General features: G+C 51.5%; 7 protein-coding genes and 1 non-coding gene across 8 annotated transcripts; 5 read left to right on the forward strand and 3 right to left on the reverse strand.

The window, feature by feature from the left end:
* Window positions 1-279: 279 nt before the first annotated feature.
* On the forward strand, window positions 280-1100 carry P168DRAFT_303511 (acetoacetate decarboxylase family protein; the record flags this gene model as incomplete). The annotated part of the gene is made up of 1 exon (XM_024838764.1): window positions 280-1100. The coding sequence occupies exon 1, from the start codon at window positions 318-320 to the stop codon at window positions 1098-1100; it is 783 nt and encodes a 260-aa protein (XP_024694383.1). The 5' UTR covers window positions 280-317.
* Window positions 1101-1726: 626 nt separating this feature from the next.
* Window positions 1727-3419, forward strand: P168DRAFT_232642 (cytochrome P450; the record flags this gene model as incomplete). The annotated part of the gene is made up of 5 exons (XM_024833326.1): window positions 1727-1916; window positions 1970-2808; window positions 2864-2971; window positions 3022-3191; window positions 3245-3419. The coding sequence occupies 5 exons, from the start codon at window positions 1727-1729 to the stop codon at window positions 3417-3419; spliced, it is 1482 nt and encodes a 493-aa protein (XP_024694384.1).
* Window positions 3420-4446: 1027 nt separating this feature from the next.
* Window positions 4447-6388, reverse strand: P168DRAFT_326105 (cytochrome P450; the record flags this gene model as incomplete). Its single annotated transcript, XM_024841083.1, has 4 exons — window positions 4447-4725; window positions 4781-4953; window positions 5010-6128; window positions 6350-6388. The coding sequence occupies 4 exons, from the start codon at window positions 6386-6388 to the stop codon at window positions 4566-4568; spliced, it is 1491 nt and encodes a 496-aa protein (XP_024694385.1). The 3' UTR covers window positions 4447-4565.
* Window positions 6389-6524: 136 nt separating this feature from the next.
* P168DRAFT_326106 (DUF4334 domain-containing protein) lies at window positions 6525-7729 on the reverse strand. Its single transcript, XM_024841084.1, has 3 exons — window positions 7405-7729; window positions 7068-7344; window positions 6525-7005 (listed from the first exon to the last, which is right to left on the reverse strand). Exons 1-3 carry the CDS (start codon window positions 7413-7415, stop codon window positions 6838-6840), a joined length of 456 nt encoding a protein of 151 aa, XP_024694386.1. The 5' UTR covers window positions 7416-7729; the 3' UTR covers window positions 6525-6837.
* Window positions 7730-7820: 91 nt separating this feature from the next.
* P168DRAFT_280676 (HAD-like protein) lies at window positions 7821-9494 on the forward strand (the record flags this gene model as incomplete). Its single annotated transcript, XM_024835883.1, has 5 exons — window positions 7821-8465; window positions 8543-8571; window positions 8642-8691; window positions 8746-8891; window positions 8970-9494. 5 exons carry the CDS (start codon window positions 7821-7823, stop codon window positions 9492-9494), a joined length of 1395 nt encoding a protein of 464 aa, XP_024694387.1.
* An 820-nt stretch (window positions 9495-10314) lies between these two features.
* On the reverse strand, window positions 10315-11053 carry P168DRAFT_130757 (uncharacterized protein). Its single transcript, XM_024832682.1, has one exon. It carries the CDS (start codon window positions 10963-10965, stop codon window positions 10423-10425), a length of 543 nt encoding a protein of 180 aa, XP_024694388.1. The 5' UTR covers window positions 10966-11053; the 3' UTR covers window positions 10315-10422.
* Window positions 11054-11991: 938 nt separating this feature from the next.
* P168DRAFT_317304 (isocitrate lyase 1) lies at window positions 11992-13780 on the forward strand (the record flags this gene model as incomplete). The annotated part of the gene is made up of 4 exons (XM_024840094.1): window positions 11992-12195; window positions 12256-12754; window positions 12808-13360; window positions 13420-13780. The coding sequence occupies 4 exons, from the start codon at window positions 11992-11994 to the stop codon at window positions 13778-13780; spliced, it is 1617 nt and encodes a 538-aa protein (XP_024694389.1).
* Window positions 13781-14166: 386 nt separating this feature from the next.
* Window positions 14167-14249, forward strand: P168DRAFT_t75. The gene has a single exon. It is a non-coding gene; the product is annotated as a tRNA-Val (tRNA).
* The last annotated feature ends 33 nt before the right edge of the window (window positions 14250-14282 follow it).

The raw sequence follows: 14282 nt of genomic DNA on the forward strand, positions 1-14282 counted from the left end.
GGGAATGATTTGGGGAACATGAAGCTATCAAGTGGTTGCGAATAGTTGCAGGATTACAAGAATAGAATTACACTAGTAGAAAAGCCCTGCAAGGCAGCTGATGTCGGCTGAATGCAAGTCTCTCCTTCACCAACTGCAGATATACCTTTTCGTAGTCATCGTATTACATTCTCCAGCGTCGAAATTTCCCTGGGTGTTTGTCACATATAAATAGCCACAGAAGACATAGATCTTTTCAATATCACTCCTGGCGAACACTAAGATCACTCAAAAGCCAAACACAGATCCATTTCAAACAACGGTTAATACCACACACCATGACTCTTCTTCCTGGAAACATCCCCTCGGCGGCTTTGAATGTCCCAGTCCCAATCTCCGCCCCCCCGTACCAGACACCACCGAAGACCATGCATTGGAGCGGTATCAGCTCCGTCATTATGAAGTACCGCACAGATGGCAATCTTGTGCGCGACCTCATCCCCTCCAATCTCTCAGTCGAACAATCGCCTATTGTAACAATCATGTTCGTCGACTACGGGGACTCGCCCATGGGCACCTGTCACGAAGTCATCCAATTCGTGGAAGTGGTCTACAACGGCAAGAAGTACAACTACTCCATGTTCCTAGTTCTGGATAACCAAATCGCCGTCTACATCGGCCGAGAAGTCTTTGGCTTCCCGAAAGTATTGGGCCAAGTAGACTTCAACCCTAAACAGGCAGACTCAAGCAACGTCATCCGAGGGAGCTGCACAGCTCACACAGACACAAGCGGGCCAGTGGTGGAATCTTCCTTCGCGCCGGTCAACCGCCAGTGTGCCCATGGTCCGCTGCATCCCGGGAGTGAGGGGAGCCTGGTTTTGAATTTGAGACTTATTCCGTCTTCGGTGCCCGGAGCGGCCCCTTCAGTCCGGGAGTTTGTCGAGGTTGATTTCAATCTGCAGGATGGGGAGGTCTGGGAGGGAGATTGGGATTTGAAATTCCCGTCACTGGCGGACTCGGACTCTTTCCATAGACTGCCGGTGGTGGAGCGTCTGTCTGGCCATCTTGTTCGGAATAGCACGTCGACTGTGACTCTTGGGGACCAGGCTTTTGGTTTTTAGTTGTTGGGGTGTGGAAGGTGAGGCTGTTTATACAGCTGTTTGGGGTGTCTCGTCTGTGATAGTTCCTTTTCCTCTGCACATTTCCTACTGCGACACCTGCTGTATACCTCACCATCATGGCTACTCTTGATACTTGCAACTTCTGTCTCTCTAGTCCGTAGCCTCATTTTGGTTCCCAAAGTGCCCACTGCGGGGCCAAAGAGGAGGCCAATCGTGGCCTATACAGCATTGTATCTAAGTTACTTCTTCGTATCGATACCACAATGCGTCTGAATTTGGAATTTTCGTGGTAGATACTAGGCATCCTACGTCTTATAGCCCTTACATATCTGTGCTGAGTTGTCGGTTTTTCCCTTGCATTCCAAATATGCGGAGTGATCACCAACGGCGCATAATTAGTAGGCATCGAATCCTGGGGCTTGATTCTTCCGTTGGTCCCCACACGGCAACTGCCACCAACGCGTCCCACTCCACGAAGTATGTCCCCTTCTACTCTAGATGGTGATCAAAAGCTAGGCAGACTATATAGCGGTCGCACTCGTGCTCTTCTACAGGGCATGCCGGATTGGGTTCCATAACTCGTTTACACCTAAAAAGAACCCAACGAACCTCTCATCAAACGCACCATGTGGATAATTCCCATTCTGGCCATTGGCCTCCTGCTACTAAGATGTATCTACCGCCTCTACCTGCACCCTCTTTCTAAGATCCCAGGCCCAAAGCTGGCGGCCGTCACGCGGCTCCCAGAATTCTACTACGATGTCGTCCGAGGCGGGAAATATCTATGGCAGGTTGAGAAAATGCACAAGAAATACGGTTGGATCAGATATAATCTCTCTCACATTCGATCATGTTAACACTAGCACCAGGCCCGGTCGTCCGCATCAACCCGAACCAGGTCCACGTTAACGAGCCCTCTTTTTACAGCGAGATTTGCGCATCAGGAGGTCGCAAGCGTGACAAGAGTTTGACCTCCGTGGGCGGATTTGGTCTCTCCGAGGCTCTTCCCAGCATCATCGACCATGACCATCACAGCCGACGCCGGAAACAGCTCAATCCAGCCTTCTCTAAGAAAGCCATCGTCGAAATCCTCCCGCTCGTGCAGCAGAAAGTTGGCCTCGTCGCAGAGCATGTCGAGGCAGCCTACCACGGCGAGAACGACGGCGTTGTGGACTTGGACGCCGAGTTCACCGGCTTGGCGGCAGACACGGTGACGCAGTATACCTTTGGCAAAGACCTGGGGTTCCTGAAGGATACTAAGTTCAGCAATGTCATCACGTCTTCGATGCGCGAGATGACGGACCAGTTCCACCTCAATCGCTTCTTTCCCTGGCTTCCTGGCTTCATCCAACGACTTCCGTCCTTCTTCATCTGCTGGTTGCGGCCCAATCTTGCGGGGATCAACGACCTGCAGGATCGGTTGCATCAAGTGTCAGAGACGAAGGTCGGTGGGGTCCGAACGGTGATTGATATTCTAAATGATCCTTCGCTACCGGCCGAGGCTCGAGCGCCTGAGTTCATTAGGGATAATGTCAACCTCATTCTTGGGGCGGCGTCAGACCCCACTAGTGGGACTTTGCTGGTCGGTCTGTACCATCTCGTGCAGAGGCCGCCGCTGTGGCTTCAGTTGCGCGACGAGCTCCGCGGCGTGATGCCCTCTCCGACGAGTCCTGCTCCGTGGCTGGAATTGGAACAGCTCCCCCTCTTGGTTGGCCTCCTCTTCCACTGTCTCTTGACGACCAGATGTAGCTGATATCAAACAGAAAGCGGTGGTGAATGAAATGCTGCGGCTCTCGCCTGGGACGATTCGTATCGCTCGTGTGCCTGTCTCGGAGACCCTAGTGAGCCATGGTCACGTCATTCCCCCGGGGGTAAGTAGAGAAGAAACCCCAACCATTCCTTGGGCTAACAGTCGGGGTAGTCTATAGTCAGCTCCAGCGCACGCCTGATTCACATGCACCCGGATCCGTTCCCAGATCCTGAATCATTCAACCCACATCGATGGCTTGAAGCCTCTCCCGAACAATTGATTAAAATGTCACAGGCATTGGTTCCCTTCTCGAGAGGCAACCGAAACTGCATTGGCCACTAGTAAGTGATGGTGTATTGAATTAATCCACTTTCGACTACTGACTATCGACCAGTCTGGCCACGGCCCAAATCTACATGCTCCTTTCTACTATCATCCGTCGATTTGATCTCGAGCTCCACAATACTAGCCCGAAGGATGTGGAATTTGCGCGCGATTGTGTCGTTGCACGGCCTGAGAAAGGACATTGGAGTGTTAAGGCTCGTGTTGTCGGCATTGCCACGCATTGATTTTTTGTTTTCTTTTGGGTATACGTCCTGTCTATCTTGAGGCCGGTCTCGTGTCTTCATACTTATCTACCTAGATGGGTCAGGTTGTTAGTACTATTGAGCTATGTAGTGCAGAAGGATACCGGTTTCTTGTTCACCCTCCGATTAGGACAGGCGATTTTGTTTCTCAGCATGGAAATAAGAATAAACCCCAATTTAAGCAATAGACATAAGGATTATCCATAGGTAAGCCTACTGTAAATTGAATCAAACAAGAGATAAATCCCTTGACACCCACACCGCTGGCTCTCTGCATGTAGACCGCTTATTCGTCAATTCTGCAGCCCACTTTTTCTTCTTGCTTGTATTATGGGAGAAAAGGAGTGAATAGAGACCCAGTTACTGCACATGTATACCTCGTATACTCTGCGAAGGAGTATCAAGTATCACAGCAAGGAGCAAGGATAATTGGATAGTCGAAGCAAAACTTGACCACTATAGCACTTCATTACGCGGTGTATGCATGGATCAAGGGGACGGCAGAGTACAGCAAAAAAAGTGATAGAAAGAAATAAACGAAAGAGGGAGAGAAAAACGACCAACAGACCCGCTCTCTGATGAACCCTACAGCAGATCCCCAATCGGCGATGCAGACGGATAACCTGTTTTTGACTCCTACATGCATGTCTGCCCAGAGGTTAGTCGTCTTGGCTGCACTGCATTGCTCACTGAACATACTGTTTGCGCTAATAATCCCTGGCGTGAACCCATAGGGAAAGTCACTGACTGCGGAGTGGTCTATATATAGATATACAGTGGAGCGCGAGATGCTTTTGCACCTCTCCCTCCCTGTGAGCCTGGTATTAGGGCGCGCACCTTCTTTGTGTCACTGTTAGTTCTTATCTGGTTTGAAGTATTGGCTAGTGGTGCAGAAGTAATAACTAGATAGATGATCATGCGATGATACACCCTGTGGATATGATATATGTGGCGCTTCAGCGGTGTGCTATATTGTCACGTGCTGCTGCTGGATCTATACCCAAATGCAGACAGATACAGATAAATGACTAGCTTACTGTGATCTACGCATTACACGCCTATTCCCAGGTCTTACAACTTCTGTTTTGATTTCTATCTCCATATCCCAGATTAACCGAGGCGACAGACTTATGCAGCGTTGTGCACCGTCAACCGAACCAGAAGAGGTTTCTTGTTCCATACGACAAAAGCCTGCTGGTTTATCCAATCCGCGCACTGCGGGTGTAGATCCAGGTCGAAATGCCAAAGAAGCCTGGTGAGGATGAGATATGTTTCTGCGTATGCCAAGCTAGGGGGTGTCAGTTCCAGTATTCTATACGGGTGTTGTGATGATTTCGACGTACCTCTTGCCTGCGCAGGCGCGGGGACCTGCTGAAAATGGCTGGAAAATCTCCTTTTGGTCGTCGGAGTACTCGTCTCCTGCGTTGTCCATCCACCGCTCTGGAAGGAAGTCATTCGGATGACTGAAGTTTGCTGGTGATCGGTAGGCGGCGTAGTGTGGTACAGATACTGCAGTCTATACAGTGGTTAGTATATTGGATCTAGTCTTGGGGAGAAGATAGCTCTGCTCACCTTTCCAGGGACGAATCGCCCTGCAATCATGGCACCCCCCTCGGGCACCACCCGGGGCATACCTAAAGGCGTTGGTGGATACATGCGTAGCGATTCATGCACCACAGCTCGTAAGTAAGGGAAATCAGCTGTCGAGGCAAATGTGACCGCCGAGGGCGTCGGGTAGCGAGCCCTGACCTGCGATACCAACTCGCGGTAAGTATCTTGTCTGGTCAGCAGGAGGAAAATGCACCCCGAGAGCAGGGTCGCCGTGGTTTCGCTCCCGGCAATCATGAAAAAGCTAGCATTTGCGCGGATCTCATCATCTGACAGGACCGCCTTGGGGCCCTGGCTGGATTTGACGTGCGAGATGAAGTCCGGCGGAGATGGATCGTCAGGACGACTCATACGCTGAGCGAGCCTGGTGGCACTGAAGCGGAAGTTCGCCTCGCGGTCTTTGAGAAGACGGCGATACAGGCACAGCGTGACTATCTTAATTGGGTATGACAGCACGGGGATGTATTTGGACAAGCTGATTACGGCCCAGGCCCGGATGGCTGCAAATATCATCTTCACCCAGGGGTGGTATTGCGCGTCTTCCAGACAGGAGAGCGACTCGCCGAATACGTACTTTGCCATGAAGTCGAAGGTCGTGTAGTTGAACCACTCGGTGAGGTCAACCGCTTCTGTCGCGCTAGTGCTCTGCTGCTGCAGTCTTTGGATCATGTTATCGACGTATTGCTGAAGCAGATGCTCCTGGTGCTTCAGCGCGGTGTCTGAGAACGCCCCGCCGAGAACCCGCCGTTGGCGACGATGGATCTCATCGGTTGGAGCTACCGCCATATTGCAGGCGCCATTCCGCGCCACGTTAAAGAACCGGGTGTCCTTGGGGAAGTTCCGGCCGAAACCGTAGATGTCCTTCCAGGCTTGCTCGTTCTGGTAGCTGAGCTCGTCGGGGGCTACTCGGACGACATCGCCGTACGTTTGGTGGAGATTGCGTACGTAGGTGTGTAGATGGCCGCGGATGTATGCTGTAGCAAAGGGGATTCTGGAGACGCTGGCTAGGAATGGCCCGGGGTAGTGGCTGAGGGGGTGAATGTGTCGGTTGTATACCACTTTCCAGAGGATATACAGCGCGGCCTGTGTCTAGATGAGCTTGGAATCCATAGATATGAGTGTACTCACAAGACTGCCAAGGTAAAAGAGTAAACCCATCTTCTCAGGCCCTCCTTTGGAATCCCTGGAGATATTTACTCTAGCAATGGTAAAAACTGTTGGCGCTTCCCTTCTTCTGCTGGGGTGACACTGTCCAACAGCTCTCTTCGGTATGCGGCCAGTTTCTTTTACAATCCACCCCGTACCTGCTGACCGCTGCTGTCGTAGAGCTGACGTCGAGTCATGTTGCACGGCACTTGTTTGTCATACCATGAGACATCATCCTGCAGATGAAGCAGGCGATGTAAGGGGTGGTGGTGATTGACCAGTACGCCCATTCCATGATATTAGTGTCATTTCTTCGGGATATGTAGAATCTATCTAATGCAATGATACGACTTATTCTAGACTTCTGCAGGTTCTCACTAGCTCCCATGCCCTATTCGGATCGGACTTGCTTCTCTACTGACACGCTCAACCTATAACCTACTGACCGCCCTATACTAGAACGGTACCATATATCTCGAGTGTTCTGTGTGGCCCTTCTTTTTGAAAGGTGCCGTACAGAGACGAGGTCTCACAGGGTCGTCACCAATCATCACACTGTTATTCTCGTCTTGTATACCGCGGGGCACATGGAAACCATAGACTATGAGACATGGAACCATCCCAACCCTGTCCCTCAAAGCCCGTTTCAAATTCGCCGTAGAATAAACGCCATCCCAAAGTCCCCGCATGCACCCTTCTTGTCCATGACGCCAATCAGAACGTTGTCCTCGAGACGCCGAAAATGGTCAATAATCGGCAGCTGATCGTAGACCATGGCGGCTGAGATAATTCCTCTGAAGCGGACCTCGTAGATCTGCACACACAGTATTCAATTATTAGCGGATTGATCTAGATTGCTGCAAATGTTGAACCCACTCGTGCTGCGCCCCATTCTCCATTGGCCACGCGCTTCCCGTCTGGAGACAGGACGATGACCGGGTCCACTTCGTTGGGGGAATGGAATGTCTTCCCCACCCAGCCAATGCTGTCCAGGGTCTCGATGTCTTTGTGGCCGGTTTGAATGGCAAGTCCTTGCCAGTCTCCTAGGAGCTCCTGTACAGATACCGGCGGTAGTCGGTCGTAAAGGGCGGTCACTTCATCTGCGTCGACGTGCTGACCCTCGGAGACCAGCTTTAGGAGGTTGTCCTCGAGTCTGTGCATAGTTAGCATGTCCATAGCTACGCTCCATGCCATGTGAAAAGGTAGACGATACCTGGTGGCCATTCTGATGCTGGTGATTAAGTTTCTATCACCCACTGGGTTGGTGATGGGAGGGTGGAATGAGAAGAAAAGGACCAGTAGAAAACCCGCCGGATTGTTGGGTTGGGCTTATATGTTGGACTGTTCGGGTGAAAGGTCACCATTCAACAACGTATTGACCATTGAGTAACCCTGCATTATCATGTACCCTTGCATGGTTTACGATTCTTGATGTACGATGATTCTCTGCAGTAGATGTCATGGCCACTACTTCGGCAAACAGCCCATGATTCCTCACACATCGGTGAGAAAGAGGCCAACTCCAGCATTAGTATAAAAGGAGAGGGCACCTAGTAGAGATGATTAGCCTAGGTGTAAATATTCTCCGTTACAACAACCACTACTACATCGTGATCTACCTTCCACAACATGTCCCGTTTCAAACCCACAGAAGCAAATGTATCCCATATCGTCTTCGATCTAGGGGGCGTATTCACCGACCCGCCATCTAACGATGTACTGCTTCCCACCGAAGACTCGTTGCCAGTCTCCGTCCGAAGACTAACATCCACCTCAACATGGATGGCCTACGAATGCGGCAAGCTCGAAGAAGAAGAATGCTACCAGCTCCTAGCAAACCAATACGGTCTCCAAAAAGGCGACTTAGCAACAGCCATCCAAAAAGGGCGCGAGGCCTCCGATTACGACCACGACCTGGTAGCCGGTCTATGGGCCTTCAAGAAAAGCACCCCCGGCGTGCGGTTGATCATGGCTTCGAACATCTCCCTGCCAGACTACACGGCGCTCCAAGAGCGGTGGGGACCCCCGTTCTGGTCGCTGTTTGACTACTCTTTTCCTTCGTGCAAAGTGGGAGTCCGCAAGCCGAGTCCGCGGTTCTACCGCCATCTATTGAGGAATACCGGTGCCAGCCCTAGTCAGACTGTGTTTGTGGATGACCGGCCTGAGAATGTTTTAGCGGCTGCGGGCTTGGGATGCGAGGGGTTCTTTTCAAGACTGCGGATGCGCTCTCGCGGTCGTTGCGGAGTCTGGTCGGGGACTCTGTGGAAAGAGGTCGTGCGTATCTGACCTTTAATGCGGGACGGCATTTCTCGACGATTGATGGGGAGGTCGTGCTGGAAAACTATTCCCAGTTGCTGATCCTGGATACTACAAGTGATTCGTAAGTTCACTCCTTTGACGGCTCTCCACATACCAGGGCGTGCAGTGCCAATGCTGATTCTATCTGTCAGAAACCTCGTCGAACTCAAACGACCCCAACGATTCTGGAACTTCTTCAGCGGTAGCCTCCCTGGCCTGTCGCAACAACTGATATCAAGCTAACGGCTCTGTCTAGGCACACCAAAATACACAACCACCCAATACCCCGACGACGTGGACACCACATCCCTAGCCCTAGCATCCATGCCATACAGTCCAGAGGTAGTCCACTCAATTCTAGACGAAATGCTCGACTATGTCGACGAAGACGGCCTCGTCCAGGTACTCACCCCATTCCATCACCTCTCACCCCATTCCATTACCTCTCAACTCCAACAGCACTAACAGTACCCCACACAGCTCTATTTGGATAGATCCCGACCCCGTGTCGACGCCGTCATCTGCCTCAACGTGCTCACCCTGTTTTGCATCCACTCACGAGGTTACCAACTTCCAGAGACAACCAACTGGATCCAAGACATCCTTCTACACAGGGCGTACCTCAACGGCACCAGATACTATCCAACGGCGGAGTGGTTTCTGTACTACCTGAGCCGGCTCCTCGTCCGAACAGACGACCAGACCCTGCGGGACCGGTTCGAAGCCCCGCTTAAGCAGCGGATCAAGGAGCGGATCGGCGCTGGAGGGGACGCGCTGTGCCTTGCGATGCGCTTGTTGGTCTGTAGTGCGTTGGGGATAGCCAATCCTCGCGATGTGGAGACGTTAAGGGTGGCGCAGTTGGAAGACGGGGGGTGGGAGGCTTCGTTCATGTATCGGTTTCCGGGGATGGGAAAGGAGTTGGGGAATCGGGGGGTTACAACTGCTTTTGCGGTTAGGGCGCTGCAGGAGCAGGCTGGTTTTGAACGGGGTGGGACTGTGGTTTGAGACATAGTGGTGTTCGATTTTGTGTATAATGTGATTTGGCTGGCTTTTGCTGTACTAGTTATGTTGACGAGTTGATAGATCCTCACGCCACAAATTTGGGATATGGGTCGAGAGGTAAAATATCAACCTAATCCTAGATTAATATAGCATTGAGTATATAATCATGATTCAGGTTAGACTTACTAAATATACATTGTTGTGGTGTCAGCTATATCAGGTCCTCCAAATTCCGATTCGGTATTTTGGTGCAGTGGTTGAGATATATGTTTCGTAATTCAGATGTATATGTATTTCCTTGACCTCAATGCACTTCATAACGTATACCTCTTAATAGCCCCCAGAAGCGGTACAAACAGTCTGGTTTATTACTCAAATGGCAACCTAGAACGACTGGCTAAGTGACCCAATAAGAACTGTGATGAGGCGACAAATATATAAGGCAAGACGTTCTAAGGCAGCGACAGATGCCTGGGAGATCCCGATAGCCGGGCCGTGTGGACGAGAAGGAAGCCTGCCGAGAGGCTCACGAAACCGACCAGGCTGTCAAAGATACAACCCGAACCACCATCAAGGTAGGGCTGTCCAGTCCTATCACCAGACTTTATTCCGCCCAGGGTATCATTCGATCGAACACAACAGTCTCTCCTGGAGACTCTGCACGTATCGACTAGGTTGGAAGTGGGATGAGGTGAGAAATCTGGCCCTTGTCTAAGAAGGTTGTCCCAACTGAAGTCAACAGTACGACGGCTCTCCACAAAAACTCTTTGCGTGCACACAGTAGCTACGGAATATAAAACGTGTCACTCTGTCGTGGCCCAGACCGTTGTCCGTCTAGCCCGAGGCAGCCCACCTAGAGTTGGGTCTTCGAGAGCTAGCCCATGTGGGTTGGATGGAGTCTCGGGAGACCGATCGATACGCCGGAGCCATTCTAGCGATATCGCCTGTTGACTGACATAGGCAGTAACAAAGGAGTCGGTCGATCAGCATCGGGCCAGCTATTGCGTCTTCTTCCAAACAGACCGAGACTGACAGCAGGGATATCACATGACAGGACATCCGTCACATGCCAGGCCGATTCCAAGCGATAAGATAAGGGGCACCTGATCAGGTCGCGATTGAGCCATTTATGGGTCAATTGGCTGGAAGATGGTGCATCTATTAAAAGGACTAGTGGGCATGTGAATGACTGGCACATGTGTAGTATATGATCTCTGGACGGAGTCGTTGATACTAGCTCTAGAACTATGGTATAGTAGGCAGGACTTGTAATATGTCTCCGGGAGCAGTCACCCCGAATGAGCTGACAGCTCGGGATATCATTGAGCCTAGAAAAGGATCCAATTCGGATCAACGCCCGAGAGAACAGCGAAGGATAGGCAGATGAAGGCAGAAGCAGACGAAAAGCACGAGAATGCGCCTCGGGAAAAGAAGGAAGAAATGCGTCCTGTAATTTACAGAATCCGAGATGCATTTCGGTAGAATGATTGGTGCAAAGAAGCCGAGGTATTTGCCTGATTGGCTTAGCGTGATTCTCTGATTATCTGATGTATCCATCCAGTATCATCCATTCATTCATTCTCTTCATGTCTTCAAGGTCCTTAGTACCTAGTCGTTATGGAAGACTGGATGATAACCAGGGAATATCTACTATAACGTCCTAGAGTAGATATGCACTAACGGATTTGAATATATACGGTTCAAGGACAGCAAGACATTAGACGAGATCATCCACCGCAGCAGGCTGAATAGATGAGTCATCCGAGACCACTCCGATGGGCCGTATGGTATTGTCAGGTATGGTATGTCGATCACCCAAGCACATGTTGACGACGTCATCCATGTAGTATTTTGCAGGTGGGATTCGAGGATTTCAAGATCAAGATGGGATTACTGGGGATAGAATGATTGAAGATAACATTGAGAGGATAATGAATAGAAAGTGATATCGAAACAAAGATATAGTCCAAAAACACCTTGGTAGACAGGAGACAACCCCATCCGACAGTCATAGGAGTCATGGTGATGAATCCATTAGACCGAGGATCTTTCCATCTTCCCCAGTTTTCATCCTCTCTCCCGAACCAAACCAATCATTGCTCATCATTCGCCAGTTTCACGAATTCCACTTAAAATTTATCTGGTGGAATACTGGAGTCGCTGGTATTACAGAAACAGTCTGTTGGATTATGATTCATCTCCCTAGGCCCTTTTTTGCCCCCTCCCCGGCCGGGGGCGCCGCTATTTCCCTTCTTCTCCCGCTGAGCCGAGCCTTTACCGACCATGGTCCATGATCTCTGACGCATTCGCCATGAATAAATAAGTCCTTGGGTCTCGCTTGGCCATTTGCCTCGGATCCCTTTTTTTACTCTCTTCTCTTCTGCATTCTTTTCCTCCTCATTGACTTGGGAGTTTTGTTGTCTTGTCATTCCTTGTATAGCTTCGGGATCCTACCTTACATACCCTGTCATATACCTATATCCCATAGACTGTTATAATCATGTCTCTCTACGAAAACGAGGACCGGCAATACCAGGCCGAGGTGCAGGCCGTCCAGAACTGGTGGAAGGACTCGCGGTGGAGGTACACCAAGCGTCCTTATACCGCCGAGCAGATCGTCGCCAAGCGTGGCAACCTCAAGATCGAGTACCCCTCCAACGCCCAGAGCAAGAAGCTGTGGGGGATCGTTGAGAACAACTTCCAGGTGAGATTCATCCTTGGACAAAATTTCCGGAGAAAGATTGGGTGACTAACGATAGCATAGAAACAACTCGCCAGCGCCACCTATGGCTGCCTCGACCCCACCATGGTCACCCAGATGGCCAAGTTCCTCGACACCGTCTACGTGTCCGGCTGGCAGAGCTCGTCCACCGCCTCGTCCACCGACGAGCCCTCGCCCGATCTGGCCGATTACCCCATGAACACCGTCCCCAACAAGGTCAACCAGCTGTTCTTGGCCCAGCTGTTCCACGACCGGAAACAGCGCGAGGAGCGCGTCACCACCCCCAAGAGCCAGCGCGCCAACGTCGCCAACGTCGACTACCTCCGCCCCATCGTCGCCGATGCCGACACCGGCCACGGTGGTCTGACCGCCGTCATGAAGCTCACCAAGCTGTTCATCGAGCGCGGTGCCGCCGGTATCCACATTGAGGACCAGGCCCCCGGTACCAAGAAGTGTGGCCACATGGCCGGTAAGGTGCTGGTGCCCATCAGCGAGCACATCAACCGTCTGGTCGCCATCCGTGCGCAGGCCGATATCATGGGTATGTTTCCTCGGAAGTATGAAATCAAAAGAACCACCCACTAACAGAAATAGGCACCGACCTCCTCGCCATCGCCCGTACCGACTCCGAAGCCGCCACCCTCATCACCTCCACCATCGACCACCGCGACCACGCCTTCATCGTCGGCGCGACCAACCCCAACCTGAAGCCCCTCAACGACCTGATGGTGGCCGCCGAGCGCGCCGGCAAGAACGGCGCCGACCTGCAGGCCATCGAGGACCAGTGGACCGCCCAGGCCGGCCTGAAGCTCTTCACCGAGGCTGTCGTCGACGCCATCAACCAGGGCTCTCACGCCAACAAGCCCGCCGTCATCGCCGAGTTCCTCAAGCAGGCCAAGGGCAAGTCCAACCCCGAGGTCCGCGCCATCGCCAAGGGCATCACCGGCTCCGACATCTTCTGGGACTGGGACGCCGCCCGCACCCGCGAGGGCTACTACCGCTACCAGGGCGGCACCCAGTGCGCCGTCAACCGCGCCGTCGCCTTTGCCCCCTTCGCCGACCTCATCTGGATGGAGAGCAAGCTGCCCGATTACAAGCAGGCCAAGGAGTTCGCCGATGGTGTGCACGCCGTCTGGCCCGAGCAGAAGTATGTCCCTAAAAACCCTTTCAATCATAAAAAAAAACATCCCACTAATAATAATCCAGGCTCGCCTACAACCTCTCCCCCTCCTTCAACTGGAAGAAGGCCATGCCCCGCGACGAGCAAGAGACCTACATCCAGCGTCTGGGCGCCCTGGGTTACTGCTGGCAGTTCATCACCCTGGCGGGCCTGCACACCACCGCGCTCATCTCGCACAAGTTCGCCAGCGCCTTCTCGCAGCAGGGCATGCGCGCCTACGGCGAGCTGGTCCAGGAGCCCGAGATGGAGCTCGGCGTGGACGTCGTCACGCACCAGAAGTGGAGCGGTGCCAACTATGTTGACAACATGCTGAAGATGGTTAGCGGTGGTGTGAGCAGCACGGCGGCCATGGGTAAGGGTGTTACGGAGGATCAGTTCAAGAAATAAGCGGGTGCTTGTTGCATTGTAAAATTTTTGTTTCCTTTGTTTGTGATATCTTGGATATAATGGATTAGTGGCATTTTCTTTATCTTTAACCTTTTTTTTTTCCTTTTTGACATTTGCAGGACTTGTTGAATAGATTGTATTAAATGTTCATATTCATCAGAGGGTAATGTCGTAAATAAGTAGCAAGATGAGTAATCTAGAGAGTTTTACGGAGTGCATGTATCTCAACAGGGAATATCCTCGTTCATAAAAAATGTATGGGTCATAGAGTACATGTGGATGAATACCACATGGTGGTTGAATTCAGCGTGGCAAAGATATTATTTGCACCATACATGAGAGTAAATACTCATGAAGCTCAATGTCTGTTACATAATGTATTGTTCGACCGACTGGCCCAGTGGTTAAGGCGCTCGTCTTACAATCTTATGTTCACGAGAGATCGCAGGTTCGAACCCTGCGTCGGTCATATTCATTTTCTTTTTTTTTCCTTGTTTGAAGG

This window comes from Aspergillus campestris (assembly GCF_002847485.1).
Source record: "Aspergillus campestris IBT 28561 chromosome Unknown P168scaffold_4, whole genome shotgun sequence".
Lineage (NCBI taxonomy): Eukaryota > Fungi > Ascomycota > Eurotiomycetes > Eurotiales > Aspergillaceae > Aspergillus > Aspergillus campestris.

Coding starts and splice junctions, on each gene's coding strand:
- P168DRAFT_326106 (XM_024841084.1), bottom strand. Junction 7,006..7,067: donor GAGAATGGGGCGCAGCACGA/GTGGGTTCAACA, acceptor CTGTGTGTGCAG/ATCTACGAGGTCCGCTTCAG.
- P168DRAFT_130757 (XM_024832682.1), bottom strand. CDS start 10,965: ATGCATCTCGGATTCTGTAAATTACAGGACGCATTTCTTCCTTCTTTT.